This window comes from Chamaea fasciata, unplaced genomic scaffold (assembly GCF_029207755.1).
Source record: "Chamaea fasciata isolate MVZ Bird 193981 ecotype frontalis unplaced genomic scaffold, bChaFas1.0.hap1 SCAF_2, whole genome shotgun sequence".
In the NCBI taxonomy this organism is placed as follows: domain Eukaryota; kingdom Metazoa; phylum Chordata; class Aves; order Passeriformes; family Sylviidae; genus Chamaea; species Chamaea fasciata.
The window spans coordinates 87,875,243-87,889,792 of NW_027094087.1; the positions used below are offsets into that span (position 1 = coordinate 87,875,243).

The 14,550-nt window shown below is 39.0% G+C and overlaps 1 protein-coding gene across 5 annotated transcripts in view; it reads right to left on the reverse strand.

Annotated features, from left to right (window-relative positions):
- FHL2 (four and a half LIM domains 2) overlaps positions 1–14,550 on the reverse strand; it is a 38,261-nt gene that overhangs the window by 2,679 nt on the left and 21,032 nt on the right. For 2 of the 5 annotated variants that reach the window (XM_066176666.1, XM_066176664.1), the window contains exons 2-3: positions 10,397–10,568; positions 3,552–3,726 (exon numbers count right to left, since the gene is read on the reverse strand). In XM_066176666.1, coding sequence (XP_066032763.1) covers positions 3,552–3,726; positions 10,397–10,552 — 331 coding nt within the window. In that variant the 5' untranslated portion in view covers positions 10,553–10,568. Of the gene's footprint in view, positions 1–3,551; positions 3,727–10,396; positions 10,574–11,110; positions 11,130–14,550 lie in introns of those variants that run through there. The other 3 variants (XM_066176663.1, XM_066176662.1, XM_066176665.1) reach the window with 2 other exon arrangements.

The following is a 14,550-nucleotide window of genomic DNA, read 5'->3' on the forward strand; positions in this document are numbered from 1 at the left end:
CTGGCTATCAGTCAAGGAGTATTGCAGCTATGAGCTAGAGGCTATTTCAGGTTCCAACCAGCTTTGCATGATGGTTGGTACCATTTTAGGCTTTTGGAGAGCAAGTGGTTCTTCTCTTGAAAAGAAGAGACACCTTTACTGCAAATAGCTACAGCCTAGAACAGCTTTTTGTCGTATTCTTAGGCAAATAATGAATTCCAATGCACTGGAAGATTCAAGTGAATTGGACAGACACCAGTATAAGCTGCTGTTAGCGCTGAGTGGAGGTAAGGCCATTCCTCATTAAAGATTGACCTCATTCATTCCACATCTGTTTTGTTTCTTTTTCAAATAGCAGCAAGGTACCTGGTTAATTACAGACTCATTGAATGATTTGGGCTAGAAGACGCATTAAAGATCATCTAGTTTTAAACTCCCTGCCATGGCCAGGGACACCTTTCATTAGACCAGGTTCTCAGAGTCTGACCCAACCTGGGTTTGAGCACTGCTGGGACGGGGCATGCAATTCCTGGCAAGCATCTTGCCTCCCTTTCCCAATGAAATATAGTCACTGTCTGAGACAATGGATTATTTCATGTCTTCTCAGGGGCCTTTTTCTTGTTCTCATTGAGGTGTATTATAAGTTTGCAATTGTTTCCAGCTCTGCAACACCTATCCTAAATGGTTTTTTTCTCTCTTGAAGCTTTCAGTAGAAAAAGAAGTTTTCTCTCTGTTTTCAGCTGAATTGAAAATATGGTTAAAATATGGAATTTAAACAATCCTTTCTTGAAAAGCAGAAAAGTGGTATGGTAGTTAGGAAATAAATGCATTTCCATAGAATAAAGGTTTAAGGTTCAGATAGTGTTCTTTGCAGATTCACTCCATGGTATGGCAGGTAGACTCTGAACCCTTACAGGAAATTTGAGATCCCGTATTATATGGATAAATTTCTTTGCACAAGTTATGATTTCCTGTGAACCAGTGTGAGTCAGAATATTTGATACTGGCCAGCAGGATATACAAAAAAATGCCGTTCCTACAGTTCTGCATCACTCTTGGAGCCTGTAATAGCAAACACAAAGTCAAATACTTGGAAGACTGACAAGCTGATCAAGTTGGCTAATGATGAAGAACCACACTAATGCCTTTGCTGCCAATTCTGCACACCCCTATTACTGCAGGGTGAAGTTTTACCATTTTTCCCCTTCTCAAGCATTAATTTATCTTTATTTACTAGTTGCATATTTTTCTTCTTTTGTGATCTCATTAAATTCTGCTGAGAGGCATATTCAGGATTTATTTGGTGGTTTGTTTTTTTTTTTAAATTGACTTGCATCAGTAGTAACTGAAATGTCAACTATCTTTCTTTTGGATGCTTACATTCTTCAATACTTCTGCTCCACTTTATTAATAGTCACCTTCTACAAATTTTACCCTCTCTATGCTGGTAACTTCCTATATCATGTCAAGGAGCAAATAAATCAGTCCTTGAAAGAACAATATTCTGGAAAAAGGAGATGTGGATAATCTTTTTTAATAGTCTAAAATTTTATTTTTGCATTTTCAGCTCTGCTCTCTTTGGGATGTTGTTGTCACTGAAACTCAGAACAGGGAGAGCTCTGTTTTGTTAGCTGCTAGACTGATGTCAGCATGAGTTGAGTTTGCAGAAGGACTGAAAGACCAAGCTTGTGATCACTTAAATGGGCACGTCATGATAAAGCTTCATTAAATCTACATTTTACACTTAGTGGCTCAAAGCAAAGGTCAAGTTTAGCATTAACAATCTCCACACAGGCTATCCAGCCACTTGCTGGTTCTTTCAAATTGAATTATGCTTCCACTAGTGACCATGCTCCTCTGCTGTAGCTCCTTTACTACCACGGTGTGCTGTGTAAGTAGGAAAAACATGCTGAGTGTAGTGCTCTTCCAGTGTGGTGACATCTCAGCTATCTTGGGTAAGTAGCTAGAGACCAGTGGGCAGTTGTAAAGCTTGCAAAAATTAGTTTCTTCTCTTTTGGGTTATAAGAGAAGAAGGGATTCTGTGTCACTAAATCCAGCCTCCATTACTACATATGGATGAAAAGCTGGCATAATGGAAATAAAGAGATCCTTTCAGGAAATCACTGACAATGGTGATGAATCCAATGAACAGTATTAAAAATATATATGCAAAAAATTATAGAATCATAGACTCATAGCATAGTTTTGGTTGAAAGGAACCTTTAAAGATCATCTAGTCAAAGCCCTCTCAATTAGTGGGGACATCTTCAAGTTGATGTAGTTGTTCATAACCCCATCCAAACTGACCCTGAATTTTTCCGGGCATGGGAAGTCCACCACCTCTCTGTGCAACCTGTTACAGTGTTTTACCTTATCCCTCATTGTAGAAAATTTATTCCTTATATCTAATCTAAATCAACCCTCTTTTACTTTAAAACTGTTACACTTTGCTCTATTGCAACAGGTCCTACTGAAAAGTCTGTCCCCATTTTTGTTAAGGGTCCCCTTTCAGTACTGAAAGGCTGCAATCAGGCTTCCCCGGAGCCTTCTCTTCAAGCTGAACAATCGCAACTCTCTCCACTGGTCTTTATAAGCTAAGTGCTCCAGCCCTCTTTGTGGACCTCCTCTAGACCTCCTCCAACAGTTCCATGTGTTGTTGTTGTTGTGTTTGGGTTCCCAGAGCTGGATGCAGCTTTTCAAGTGGGATTGCTCAAGAGCAAAGTTATAGGTCAGAATGACCTCCCTTGACCTGCTGCCCATGCTGCTTTGGATGCAGCCCCAGATACAACTGGCTTTCTGGGATGTGAGTGGACTTTCTGTGTCATGTAGTTCCAGCTTTAAAACTAGCACTGGCTATTCCAAAGCATGTCAGTTTTTATTGGTGTGTCAGCAAAATAGGTGCACATGGAATAATAGTAGATGCCTAAACTCAGTCATGAATAGATAGGGTTGTCTGCTTCTAAATATTGTTGTCCTATTTCATCATCATGCCTTCATTTTTACACCCCAGGAGTAAAATGTTGTAGTTTTCTCTTTTTATCTGAGATGACCAATGTCAGAACCAGCTGACAAAGTATTGAGTAATCATTATGGAGTGTATCATACGAGGATTCTTCAAATTGCCTTTTAATATTTTATTTCTGGACTGATAGCACTTCAACTTTAAAAGCCTCAAATCATCACAGAATGCTATAGTATTCACATGATAGACCAGGTTTTAGAAATCTATTACTGTAACCTCATGTTTCATGTTGAAAACGAAAATAGCTCTTTCCTGTTTCTTCATATAGTTGTGCTCAAGAAGGACCTCAGAGGCACTTTCATCAATTTTTCATCTGTCTGAGAGAAGCTAAATGTAGAGTAATTAGACAAAAAGTTTCATGTGAAAGAAAGTTCTTCCATGAACCATTATGAACTTTACATGTTCTGGTCATGGAAGTGGCCTAGAATGCACCCTCACCAGTTTTTTACACAGTTAGCATGACTTAGTAGAGACAGTCAAGGAGAAACATTTCTCACAAATGTTCCTGAATTTGGGCTTGATATTTAGTCCAAAAAGAGAACATCCCAACCTGGCATAATAGTCTTCTTGCACTCATTACATTTGGAAGAGTATTCATTGGAGTAGCAGTCAGTACAAAGTAGGTGCTCCTCTTTTGCAGCAAAAGGTTTGTCCACCAAAGAATTCTTGCACTGGAAGCAGTGGAAGCAGGTTTCATGCCAATGGCGGTCCTTGTAAGACAGATCCTGTGGAAATCCAAAACCACAGAGTAAGTGGAATGAATGGTTTGCACAACTGCAAGCTCAGAGAATGCAAACACATCCAAATCTGAACCCCAGCCACGAGCTGGGGCTAATTTGAAGAAAACAAAATGTTCTGACAAATGTGAACTTATTTTGCTGCAATAATCAAAGACAGCTCATAACAACTATCAACCCTTTTTCAGTTCAAGGTAACCCTTTCTGTATGTGACAGAGGAGCAGCTAATTTCACTTAGGTATTTCCTTCAAGAATAAAGTCCCACTTTTGAGCTGGATTAAAACATGTTAATCTGATAGGTATGATAGATTTCCCCTATTTACTTTAATTATTGCTGATTTCTAGCTCATTTCATACCTATTTACTCCTGAACAGAAAGATTTTTTTTCCTAATTGTGTGCTGGTATTTTTTTTGACAGATTTACACCAAAGGTGGAATGAGTCTGATCTCTGGGGTTTTTTTCACTACAACAAATTTTTAATGACACTTGTGTTTTGGTTTACCTTTTTACAGATGTGGATTGTACTGAAGTATACAAGACCACATTGTACCTGCTCCAGTGATCCAGAGTATAGGTCAAGGGATTAGTATGGACGTGTTAGTATTTAAAATACTCTTCACAGTGGTTCCTTTTATTATTTAAAAGCTTGAAATTGTGACGTAAAAGGGTGTATTGTGCTTTTTAAAATCTAAATTAAGGTGGCCTGTTCATGAAACACTTGAACAATGTCTTTGGACTTCAAACAAAATAGAGCTTGGATGATTACAAGAAACAGAGTCTACCCGAAAATACAGAGGCTCTGGTTTGGTTTGGAAGTGTGAAAGGGTAGAATTGTCATGAATAGGGAGTATAAAAAGTCAGCCAAAATAAGTTCTCAGGTTCTAGCTCAAGACCTACTGTGTATTTATTGCAGGCATTAAACTAGTTGAGTTAACTGAAGGAAAAGAGCAAATGTTAGAATAATGAATTCCAGTTTTTCAGTTGTGTGAATCATCACAAAGGGTTCATACCTGACCTGGCATAAGCTGTACTAGGTCAGTCAGTACAGTCACAGGTAACTCCAAATGTGCAATCTTAACCCAGAGCAAACAAAAGATACCACAGATTTAGGTTAACCAAAATAACATTGTGTCTTTGGGAGCTTTGTGCTCATAAACTAGCAGGAAACACTGAAATAGTTTCATCTAGCTCAGCTGATATGTGGTAGCTTGTTAAACTCTAGTAATTACTGTCAGAATTTGACCATAAAATTAAGCATTTCTGTTTGGACATCTGTGTTACTCACCTAATTTTTTTGAATCATTGTGAGTAACAATTGATACCCAATGTGTCTTTTATCTCTGAGATTGCACTCTGTGATAGAATATCTAAGACTTTCACTTCACTGCTTTCAGACAGTTGTTTATTCAGCTCATCTATTCATTTCAGCTAAATTCTTTTGAAATGACACAAATTTCTGACTGTAAAATTTTAATCATTTCTAATAGCGAATTCAAACCAATCTTCTTTGGAAGTTGCTTACATATTTTTTCTTCTCTTTAGGTGAAGTCAAACTGCCTAAATCTGGCCTCAAATTATATTTTCAATAGAAAAATACAATACACAGTGCTTTCCAAAAGAACTGAATTTTGCCTTTTAGAAAGTAGAATAACAGATCTGATTTTCTTTCTTTTGTAACACGATGCATTCGATCATTTTTTCCTCACTTGCTATCATTTCCTGGTTTTGCAATTTTCAGCAAGCTATTTTTTAATATTCAAAATTCATGTGCTGATGTATGCTTATTTTATCAATGAAATTATGCCTTGAAGAAGGTGCATGCCTTTTAGAAGAGGAGTAATGAAGACAAATATCAAGTGTCAATGATGAAAGATTTGGTCTCTGAGTCAGTTATGACGGCAAGATTTTATAGGCAGTAGCTGGGCAAGTGACAGTAGCAGATATTTCATCAGGATGAAGTAATGAAGCAGAGTTACAACAAAAAGTACCCCCCAAAAAAGTGGATTGAATAATCTAGCTACTCTAGATTACTATAACTAATGTCATTGAATGTAGAGAGAGTCTGAGATGTCTGGCTTTGACAGTAGAATATTAGACTGATGAAATGGATATTGCTTTCTCTCTCTGAATTTGTCACATCTGAAAGCAAGGAAGTCCAAGATACTGATGCAATCGTTTATGCATCATGAGTGTTCTTAGGTCACTGAAAAGGAGGTTTGGTCTATTTCAGCATGTTGTATATATCACTGGAGCCTTTGGCTTGTCCACAAGCTGTGGATGTATTAATCTGGAGCAAATTCTACCCAGGGAAAGCATGTGCAAAAACTGACTTAAAGCTTTCTGAACGTCAGGCTGGTCCTCTGTTAAGCTGAAAGAACGTCAGATTTAGTCTAGGCATGAGAATTCTAGTTTATGCTAGCTGATTGTCATCCAAATAAATCTGTTCCAGCAGAAGGTACAGGTGATATACAACTCTTTCCTGTTGTATTTTCACTTACTTTCATTATGACACCCACAAAGAAAACTTTGACAAGATAACTGTTAACATTGGCAAGATCAAGCTCTACAGCTTCTCCGTAGCTCTGTATAGTTTTGCTTCAGCATGGTTTATTTGGCCTCTAGGGGGGGACTGCATGTTACTTAGAAAAGAGTGTTTTTTAAAAAAACCCAGAAGACTCCCTTAGACTAGGGTTGCCAGTTAACTGGGTTAAGCTTGGGCTCCTCACACCCTGCATTTATATTTTCCTCTCCTCAGGCTTTTAAGTCTAAGCAAACTGAAGCCATTATAAAGTACCATTTCTCTTGAATGGGAACCAGGAACCCAGCAGGAACCCAGTAGGAGGAAGGAGTTTAGGGAGCTTATAACCAGAACAGTAATTCTAAATGTTGCTCATGCCTGTCACAACGGTCTTTTCAGAAGGTTGAATGTAGGAAACGGGCTACGCCAACTAAATGCCATGCAGATTTTAGCTACACATACCGTGTAGCAAAACACTTAAGTACGTTAGACTGGCATATACCTATAAAAGTATGTTGAGAAAAGGTAAAAACAAGCAATGTTGTGCTATACTCAGCCCCTTATATGTATGAAAATATATTAAGGTATCCACCTCTTTTTACCATTTCATTTTACTACAACTAGCCTGAGATTCAGTAATGAGATAAAAAAGTGTTGCATGTTGGGACAGGGTTTAAATATTAAAAATGAGAAAAATATTTTTTTTCCTTCCCTGATCCTCATTAGTGGAGGTTTTATTTTTTCATTTAGTTTATGTGTGAGAATGACCCCTTTGAGCCATTTTTGACCTGTAGTGAAACAGTAGCTGTATCTCACAATCCACTCATAATTTAATTTTCACATTTCACAGAGTGAGTTTTCACCCCCTTCTGCCTGCCAAGGCCAACTTGTGGACTGAATTAAACAAAGGATTACTGCAGGTATTTCCTGTGTTTGCAATGGTTTCTATACCATAGGATCTGCAAGGAAAGTATTAAAAAAGCCAAAGTCAACCAAAAGTAAGAATTCAGCAGTAAAGCAAATGGGTAGAAGATGTATGGATTTCCAGAAATTAGCATGAAACTGTAGGTGTGGTGAGCCTTCACCAGGGACTTAACCAATAAAATGCCAATATTTCTAGAAAAAGTAAGTTTCTCCTAAAACCCATTGGCATATGGATAATGTGTAATAGGTGTGAGAGAAACAGCTTTGTGTTTTCATACTGCCTGCTGGCGCCTCCTACCACTCAGCATATGAAGTTTTTAATCTGTCTATGAAAGTTTTGTAAGCATCAACTAGAGTTGTTTGCAGTTCATGAAATGACCTCTGCCCAAAGGTGTCATTCAGACATATATTGTCATTCCAGGAGTTTTTGGTGGAAAATATTAGTTCTTTTACAGTAAAGAACAAATTAGTTATTACTCAGTTATGTTCACAGTTACCCACAAACCACCTTAGAAACTAGAAAGATAGTGAAGAAAATTCTGCTTTGGCTTGAACTCAAGGTAAGCTTCTCTACAGCATTGTTGTCTTGAGGGGTCTTTGTGCTACAGCTAAAACACAATGTGAAAATCCACATCAATTTCATCCTCTCAGAATCCAGCGCTGACAGAATTTGAGTGCTATCAGTGTCCTCTTCTCAGCACCTGTGGCTTCACTTTGGTGTTACCCTGTCAGTTACAGGAGGTTTGATTGTAATTGGGAGGGTGAGAAAGAAGGAAATTCAGTGCATCTGGTTCTCAGTGTAGCTTTTCTCAGTGTAGAGAAAGAATGGTGGCCAAGAAGGGACTTGCAAAGGAAAATCTGATATGAGAACTATGTGGGACTTTCCAGGCTGTAATGTGGATGTAAGTGTGGACACCACTGCCAGAGACAGAGGCCTGGATGTGACCTTTTCTCATGACACTGTCACTCCATTAGGCTTTTTATTCCAAATTTTACATTTTTAGGTTATGTTGAGCATGCAAACAAATTGGAGCCCATTTTGTACACAGAGTAACCACACTGGTTTCATTCCTAAACACAATACAACCTATATTCTTTGTTCAAGTGTAAAAGTAAATGAAATGTGTAAAAAGATTTATGTAAAAATGCATTCATATACACGTGTGTGTGTGTGTGTGTATTTCTTATGTATTTATATACCTATGTACCCATACAGTTTAATGAGGAGAAGCCTGATTTTTTTTTTTTGTGACTGTTTCATTTATGCTCAGGCTGAATTATGCTCAGTCATACAGTGCACACACTTCATCTGAAACTTATCTTGTGGCTGAGGCACTCGTAAGGGCTCTCTCAAATGTGTTCTCTAGTGTCTATTGCTGTCATTGAAAAACTACTTTAGTTTTTTTTCTCAGTAGGAACATTCACAGGATCTCTTTTTCTACCCAGACTTGGGGTTTTTTTCAGAAAACTTGCAGGAATTTAAGTTTCCACTCTTATCCATCTGTCAGAATTTGCTTAAAATTGGTCAACAGCTTCAAAAGCTACACCATAAAGCATGGACAGGCACAAACAGCAGTCACAGAAACAAAAAAGGACACGTTTGTTTCTGGCACACTTTATGGCTCTTTAAGAAATCTTTATTTACTATCTCTTAGTTGTGCTTCCCACATATAGTTCTGCTTCTTTACATAGATAAAATATTCTTAGATTGCAGACAGTTGGAGCTTTTTCTTTTTTTTTTTTCTATCTGATATTAGAGTGTGTCTCACTTAAAAGTAAAGAAAAGCAGTATATTGGATAACACCCACGCTCCCTAAATACATAAAACTGGGTTGAAAAGTTCAGCCTGATTAATTCCTGAATACTTTGACTGAGATTTGTTGAAGCTGGTCCAAGTTTTTAAATTCTTGACTATCAGCACATGGAAATATCTTCTCAGGGGATTAGAAAGAGACCTTAAAACAAAAGCTCATTCTGGAACGAGGCAGGAATATTTTGCTTTTTCAGGTCAGGCCAGGCCAGCTGTATCTCATCTCTAACCTGAATATTTATGAACTGTAGGAATGCTGGCAATTTTATACCTTCTTACAGATTATTGCCAGTTCCCTGTCTTGGTGGTGAAACATTTTTACCTTTTTAAGGCTCCTGAAAGGGACTTTCCTACTGATTTGCCAAAGGGGTGTTGTAGATCAATTTGAAAGCTATGAGACATTTATTTTTTCCAATCTGAGTAAGCATATATTTTTACATCTCTGAACTAGCAATTGAGTGGTAGTAACACTAAGGGGAATTAGTTCGTTTTTCTAGAGGTACAGATCAGCAGTGGGAAATCAAAAATCAGATATCCTTGGGTCAGCAAAGGATCCTATGGCCATGCAATACAAATTGCAGTTCTAGTGCAATCTCACTCTGTCAGTGAAAATCTTGCCCAACTTTGAACAGGTCAATTTTATGCAAGGAGGATGTATATCTGATGAAGTGTGTTTGTAGCTGTATAACAGACACTCCACTGGATGGCTCCTCTGTCTTCATTCGGGCAGTTTGAAACTGGCATGAACTCCAGTAGTTCTAATTAATTTAAAAGAAATACAGGTAGTCACAACTAATCTGTACCAAGCAGGTGTTGCCTCAGGTTGTAGTAGTGCATAACTCAGGCAAGAAAGGCCTCTATTCTGTCTATCCCATTCTTTAATTAGACTCCACTATCATCTTTCTGTATTTAAAAGGCTAATTTTTCTAAGTCTATCTGATTTATTGCTTGGGTCAGCATTAGCTAGATTTCTGTGACCTCCAAGATAGCACCTTGGCTTGAGCGTGTCTTGTCTCTTGATGACCAAAGAAGTGTTGTCACTGCAAAGCCAGCAGTGACTTAGCTTCCTCTGACCCAAAAGTAGGCACAATCAGCTTCTGTCACCCTTTCAGATCCCAGCTGGCCCTGAGGAAAGGCTTTTCCAATGAATTAAAGAGAATTTCTTACATCAGGGCATCAGATCCTTCTGTGCTTTACAGGAGTGGGTTTCTATTACTATGCCTGGCAAAGAAGGGTTTGCCAAGTGAAATGATACAAAACAGATACAGGGGTCCAGAAAACATGCTGTCCCATCAAATGAAACCCCTGTGTAGCTGCTAGGCTGGATCCTTCCAGATCTCACAGCTCTGTATATCCAGGCTACTCTGTCATGATCTCTGTTACAAGACACAAATCTGACATACCTTGCAGTCAGCGCCAATAGGATTTTTGCATTCCTCACAGGTGTTGGAATAAAGATTTTCATAACATTTCACACAGTAGGGGCTGTCCTCCTTCAGGATGTACTTCTTACCAAATAGAGACTCTTTACAGTAGTGGCAATCGAAGCGTTCAGTCATGGTGTCTGGAGTCCAGCTATCCTGCCAGAAAGACAGGAACAGGCACATGTCAGACTGAGCTACACTTGACCCAATCCCCCAGGAAAGGTTTATCAATTCTTGTTCATCACACTGTACCCCAATTTTAATCCAACTTTCAGTCAAATAAATGAACACAATAGGAAGAAACTGGGCTATGAATTTCTCAGTGCAGCCCATGTAAATTAGCCATCTCTCGATCCATCCTTGGCCAGACCTAGTGTTAGAGATGAAAGGGAGGAGTAAACCCTGAGTCTGAAGAATTCTCGTGGGATTTGTAAATGGAATTTGACCTATAGAGCTGCAACAAGAAGGTCTTTCTCTGGGGGATGGAGGGAGTCCAGTCCATTAAGAGGATGAGCCAGCTAATTTTCAGAAGCAACATCTCCTGCATAAGGCAAAAGGAAGGTTTACATTGCTAGTAGACTTTAATCATGCACAGCCTATCAGGCACCACAGTTATGTGCTTCTGCACCTTCCTCCTCTGCACTCTCAGTAAGCCAGTGTCTGGCAATCATTCCCCCACAGGCAGACACCAACCCTCCATCTCTGCTCATGGATGGGACTATGGGCACAGGAGGTTTAGGGTCAGTGACTGTGTATCTGATTCTTCTCCAATGCAACTGAAGGAGTTATCCAACAGCTGTAGTGTATTGGGACACAGATGGGAGTTGGTTCCCAGGTGTCCTGGCTCAGACAAATGTCAAACAATGATTATGGAAGGGAAAAAGCAAGTAGAAGAAACTGGATATGATGTTTCAGCTTGTCTGAACTAGGGACAAATGATGTTTGCTCCTCAGGTTTTGTTACATCTGTATCATTTTCTGGATGCACACACAAGCAAAGACGACACAAATGCCTTTGACGAATATTTATTATTGCCTGGGATAATTTATTTTGGGTTTCATTACAGTCATCACCTTCTTTCTTAACCTGAAGCTTGCAGCCTGTGTGGCACCTGAAATCTGTTTGGAGGTTACAGCTGGAGCAGGGCATAGCTGCCTGCTTAGGAAAGGGAATTTCCCAAGCAGAAAGTACGTGCCACCCGGACTGCATGATCTTCACTGCCTGCCAGGCTGCATCTCCTCTTTAAGCCACATCTGGTCTATAAATCCTAAAATGTTTTGAGTACTAATAGCTTAAGTGGCTACCTCTGTCTTTCACGCACAAGTGACATTTACAGCAGCTTCAGTCCTTTCGCCAACTTCAGCTCTCAGTTTTAAACAAAATGTTACTTGCTTAGTGTTCTTGGCACAGGTCGCTGATTTCTGGAGTTTGTCCTCTCCCTCTGGCAGTGGGAGCCACCCATAGGGCATTCTGGAATCCTCTCCTCCAGGATTTCAGTTTTTATTATTATCTTTCATTCTATCTAGCTGGGATGTGATTAAGGCTTTAGGGCTGCCTGAATGGGCAAACTTTATTTTAATGATGAGAAAGCTCTTTGGTTTTTTAAAATGGTCAATCCACTGCTGAATTTTGTGGTGACTAGCACAGGCTGAGGGGTGAGTGCTTTTGTATGTGTGAAGTAGGTAAGTGTTGTCTTAACTGCTGGAAAGTCTTATGAATTCCAAGTAACTACTGAAGAAGAGAGACCAACTAAGAAACCCCAAAATGTGTTTGGAGGAAGCACAAATGCTGGCAGCTGGTCATTTGTGCTTCTGACAACCCAGGACTAGCAGTGCAACTGCTTTGGCCTTAAAGATGGTCTAGGAACTAATTAACTTTCTTAACCCGGAGGGGAACTGGGAGTGGGTAGGGTACTCTTTGTCCTTTAGGAGTAGAGAGAATCGTGGGACTGATAAAAAGACTGAGATAAGACTGACAAGAAGTACTGGAGAGAGAAGGGCAGTGACTACCCAAAGCTCTCTCTAGCCCATTTCCAACAGCAGCAGCTACCAATGGAAGTATAAGGCAGGAGAACTGGGACAATACAAAGGGACATTTCCTTAACAATTGCTTCCAGCAATGTCTTCTCTTGAAGTACACCTGCGGTCTTTACCAGAACATTTAAAAGATGGTCATGGATTTTCCTCTCTGTTTTGAGCCTGTTCACAGCCCTAACCTACATAATAGGTCTGGACATTCCTGAGAAAGAACTAGTCAGAACTTAAATGCCTTCTGGAGAAATCTCAGCAAAACGAATGAAGTCAGACCAAAGCACACTGAGTTATAAGTGTAGACATATGACAAAGTCTGAGAGGATTGATAGCTTTTGTTCAAATAGTCAGTATTTAGGACAGAAATCTGGACTTTTTACCAGACTTTACTAGGTTTTTTCCCCCAAATGATAGGATTTTGTTGCCCATTTAAAGTGAATTATTGCTAAGTTAAAATGTGAGCAGAAACCACTTATGAACTTGTATTTGTCGCCCATCTTCAGAATCACTCCTTTCTAGCCTTGATTTAAAAGTAGATGTGTCATTCTGAAGAGTGAAAATTTTCTCTGCAGTCATGATGTATAAAAGCAAAAACTATAGAGTGTGATTCCTTTACAGGTTTATACCATTTCATCCAAAGTTGCTAAATGTAAAATACAGAACTGCATTGTGACTGGAAGAAGGACTGTTCCCTTAGCGGTGGACCTTCCTGTCTCTTGGTGACAGGACTTTCCCTTTTGAGTGCTGTATTGTCTTTTGGGTGCATTTCACAGGAGCAGAGGCAAGCATTATGTAACAAATGTAGTTAATAATTTATATAATAATGTAATAATTCAACAATTCAAAATAATTCAGCAGTTATTGCTGCCACTATTTCAGGAAATACCTGGGCACTGCCCTCCTATCCTGAAAGGCATCTAGTTTTGTTAAATGTGCTCTAAGGTTGTCCCAGGGGCTTGTCCCCCTGACTGAGCAGGGAGAGGCAGTCCTCATTTCTACATCTCAAACAGATTTAGGGATGCACTCTGCTCTATAAAGACACTGCAGGGGCTGCTCTGGATGAGATTTGAGGAATAACTCTAGAGATTTGAGAAACTGAAAGAAAAGATCTGCATTTTGGCTTTAGTTATGTGAATCGTTTATTGGATCTGGGACCAGTTTTTGATCCAATATCTCTTAAAGTTAGGAATTTAGGTTCATGTGGTTTCATTCAGTAAGCTGGAATTAAGTGTGAAGCATCCCAAAATTCCAGCCTATTTAAATCCAGGCCTTGGACTGAATCTCCTGATCTACTATGTGGTATTTTAAGCATAATGTATAGGGTTTTTTTTCTGCTCCAGAGAGAATTAAATGTGAGGCAATAATGGGTCCTTCTACTAAATACTAGAAGTAATTTCAAACAAATCATTTCACTGTTGTCTTACAATCAAGAAATGTAAAATCATACTGAGCAATATTTTTGCCTGGCACTTTGTACACATGGTCCCTTACTTTGCCAGTCCATTAATTCCTGTTATATAAAATCCCCTAATGTTTAGCTTAGTGCAGGCTTTACGCACTGTTTTGGACTTTAAGGGAAAAAAAAAAAAAAGACAAAATAGGAGACTTGCCTAGCCGCGGATGGACACAAATTGCAATTCAAACTCCTTGCCATTGATCTATTTCTTTCTCTTGTGTTTAATACTTGTTGACCCTTGTTGACTGTAAAGTGTTGTCGGACAGAGGCTCATCATTATTACAGCTCTTTGTGGTAAAAGGTCTTTGGATTTTATCACTGTAGTCATTCTATACTTATGCTTTTTCAGATTGCTCTCAACATAATCATGATGGAGAAATTGATTATTTCTGCCATTCAGTCTTCTTCCAACAGCACCAGACATAGCAAGTTTCCAAAAGGGAAAGAGCTTTCTGTTGCATGCCCAAAAGAGAAGCTACACTTATGCCAAATGTTAGTACTACCCACACTGTCTCACAGGAAGTAAGAATTGGCAGGAAAATTACCAAAAAGTTAGTAGACTGACTCAAATTCTATGCTTCTTTCTTCTTCTTTGCCCGTTGGCTCAGTCTCATTTTACTGGCAATTCCTAAAGTTGTCATATTACT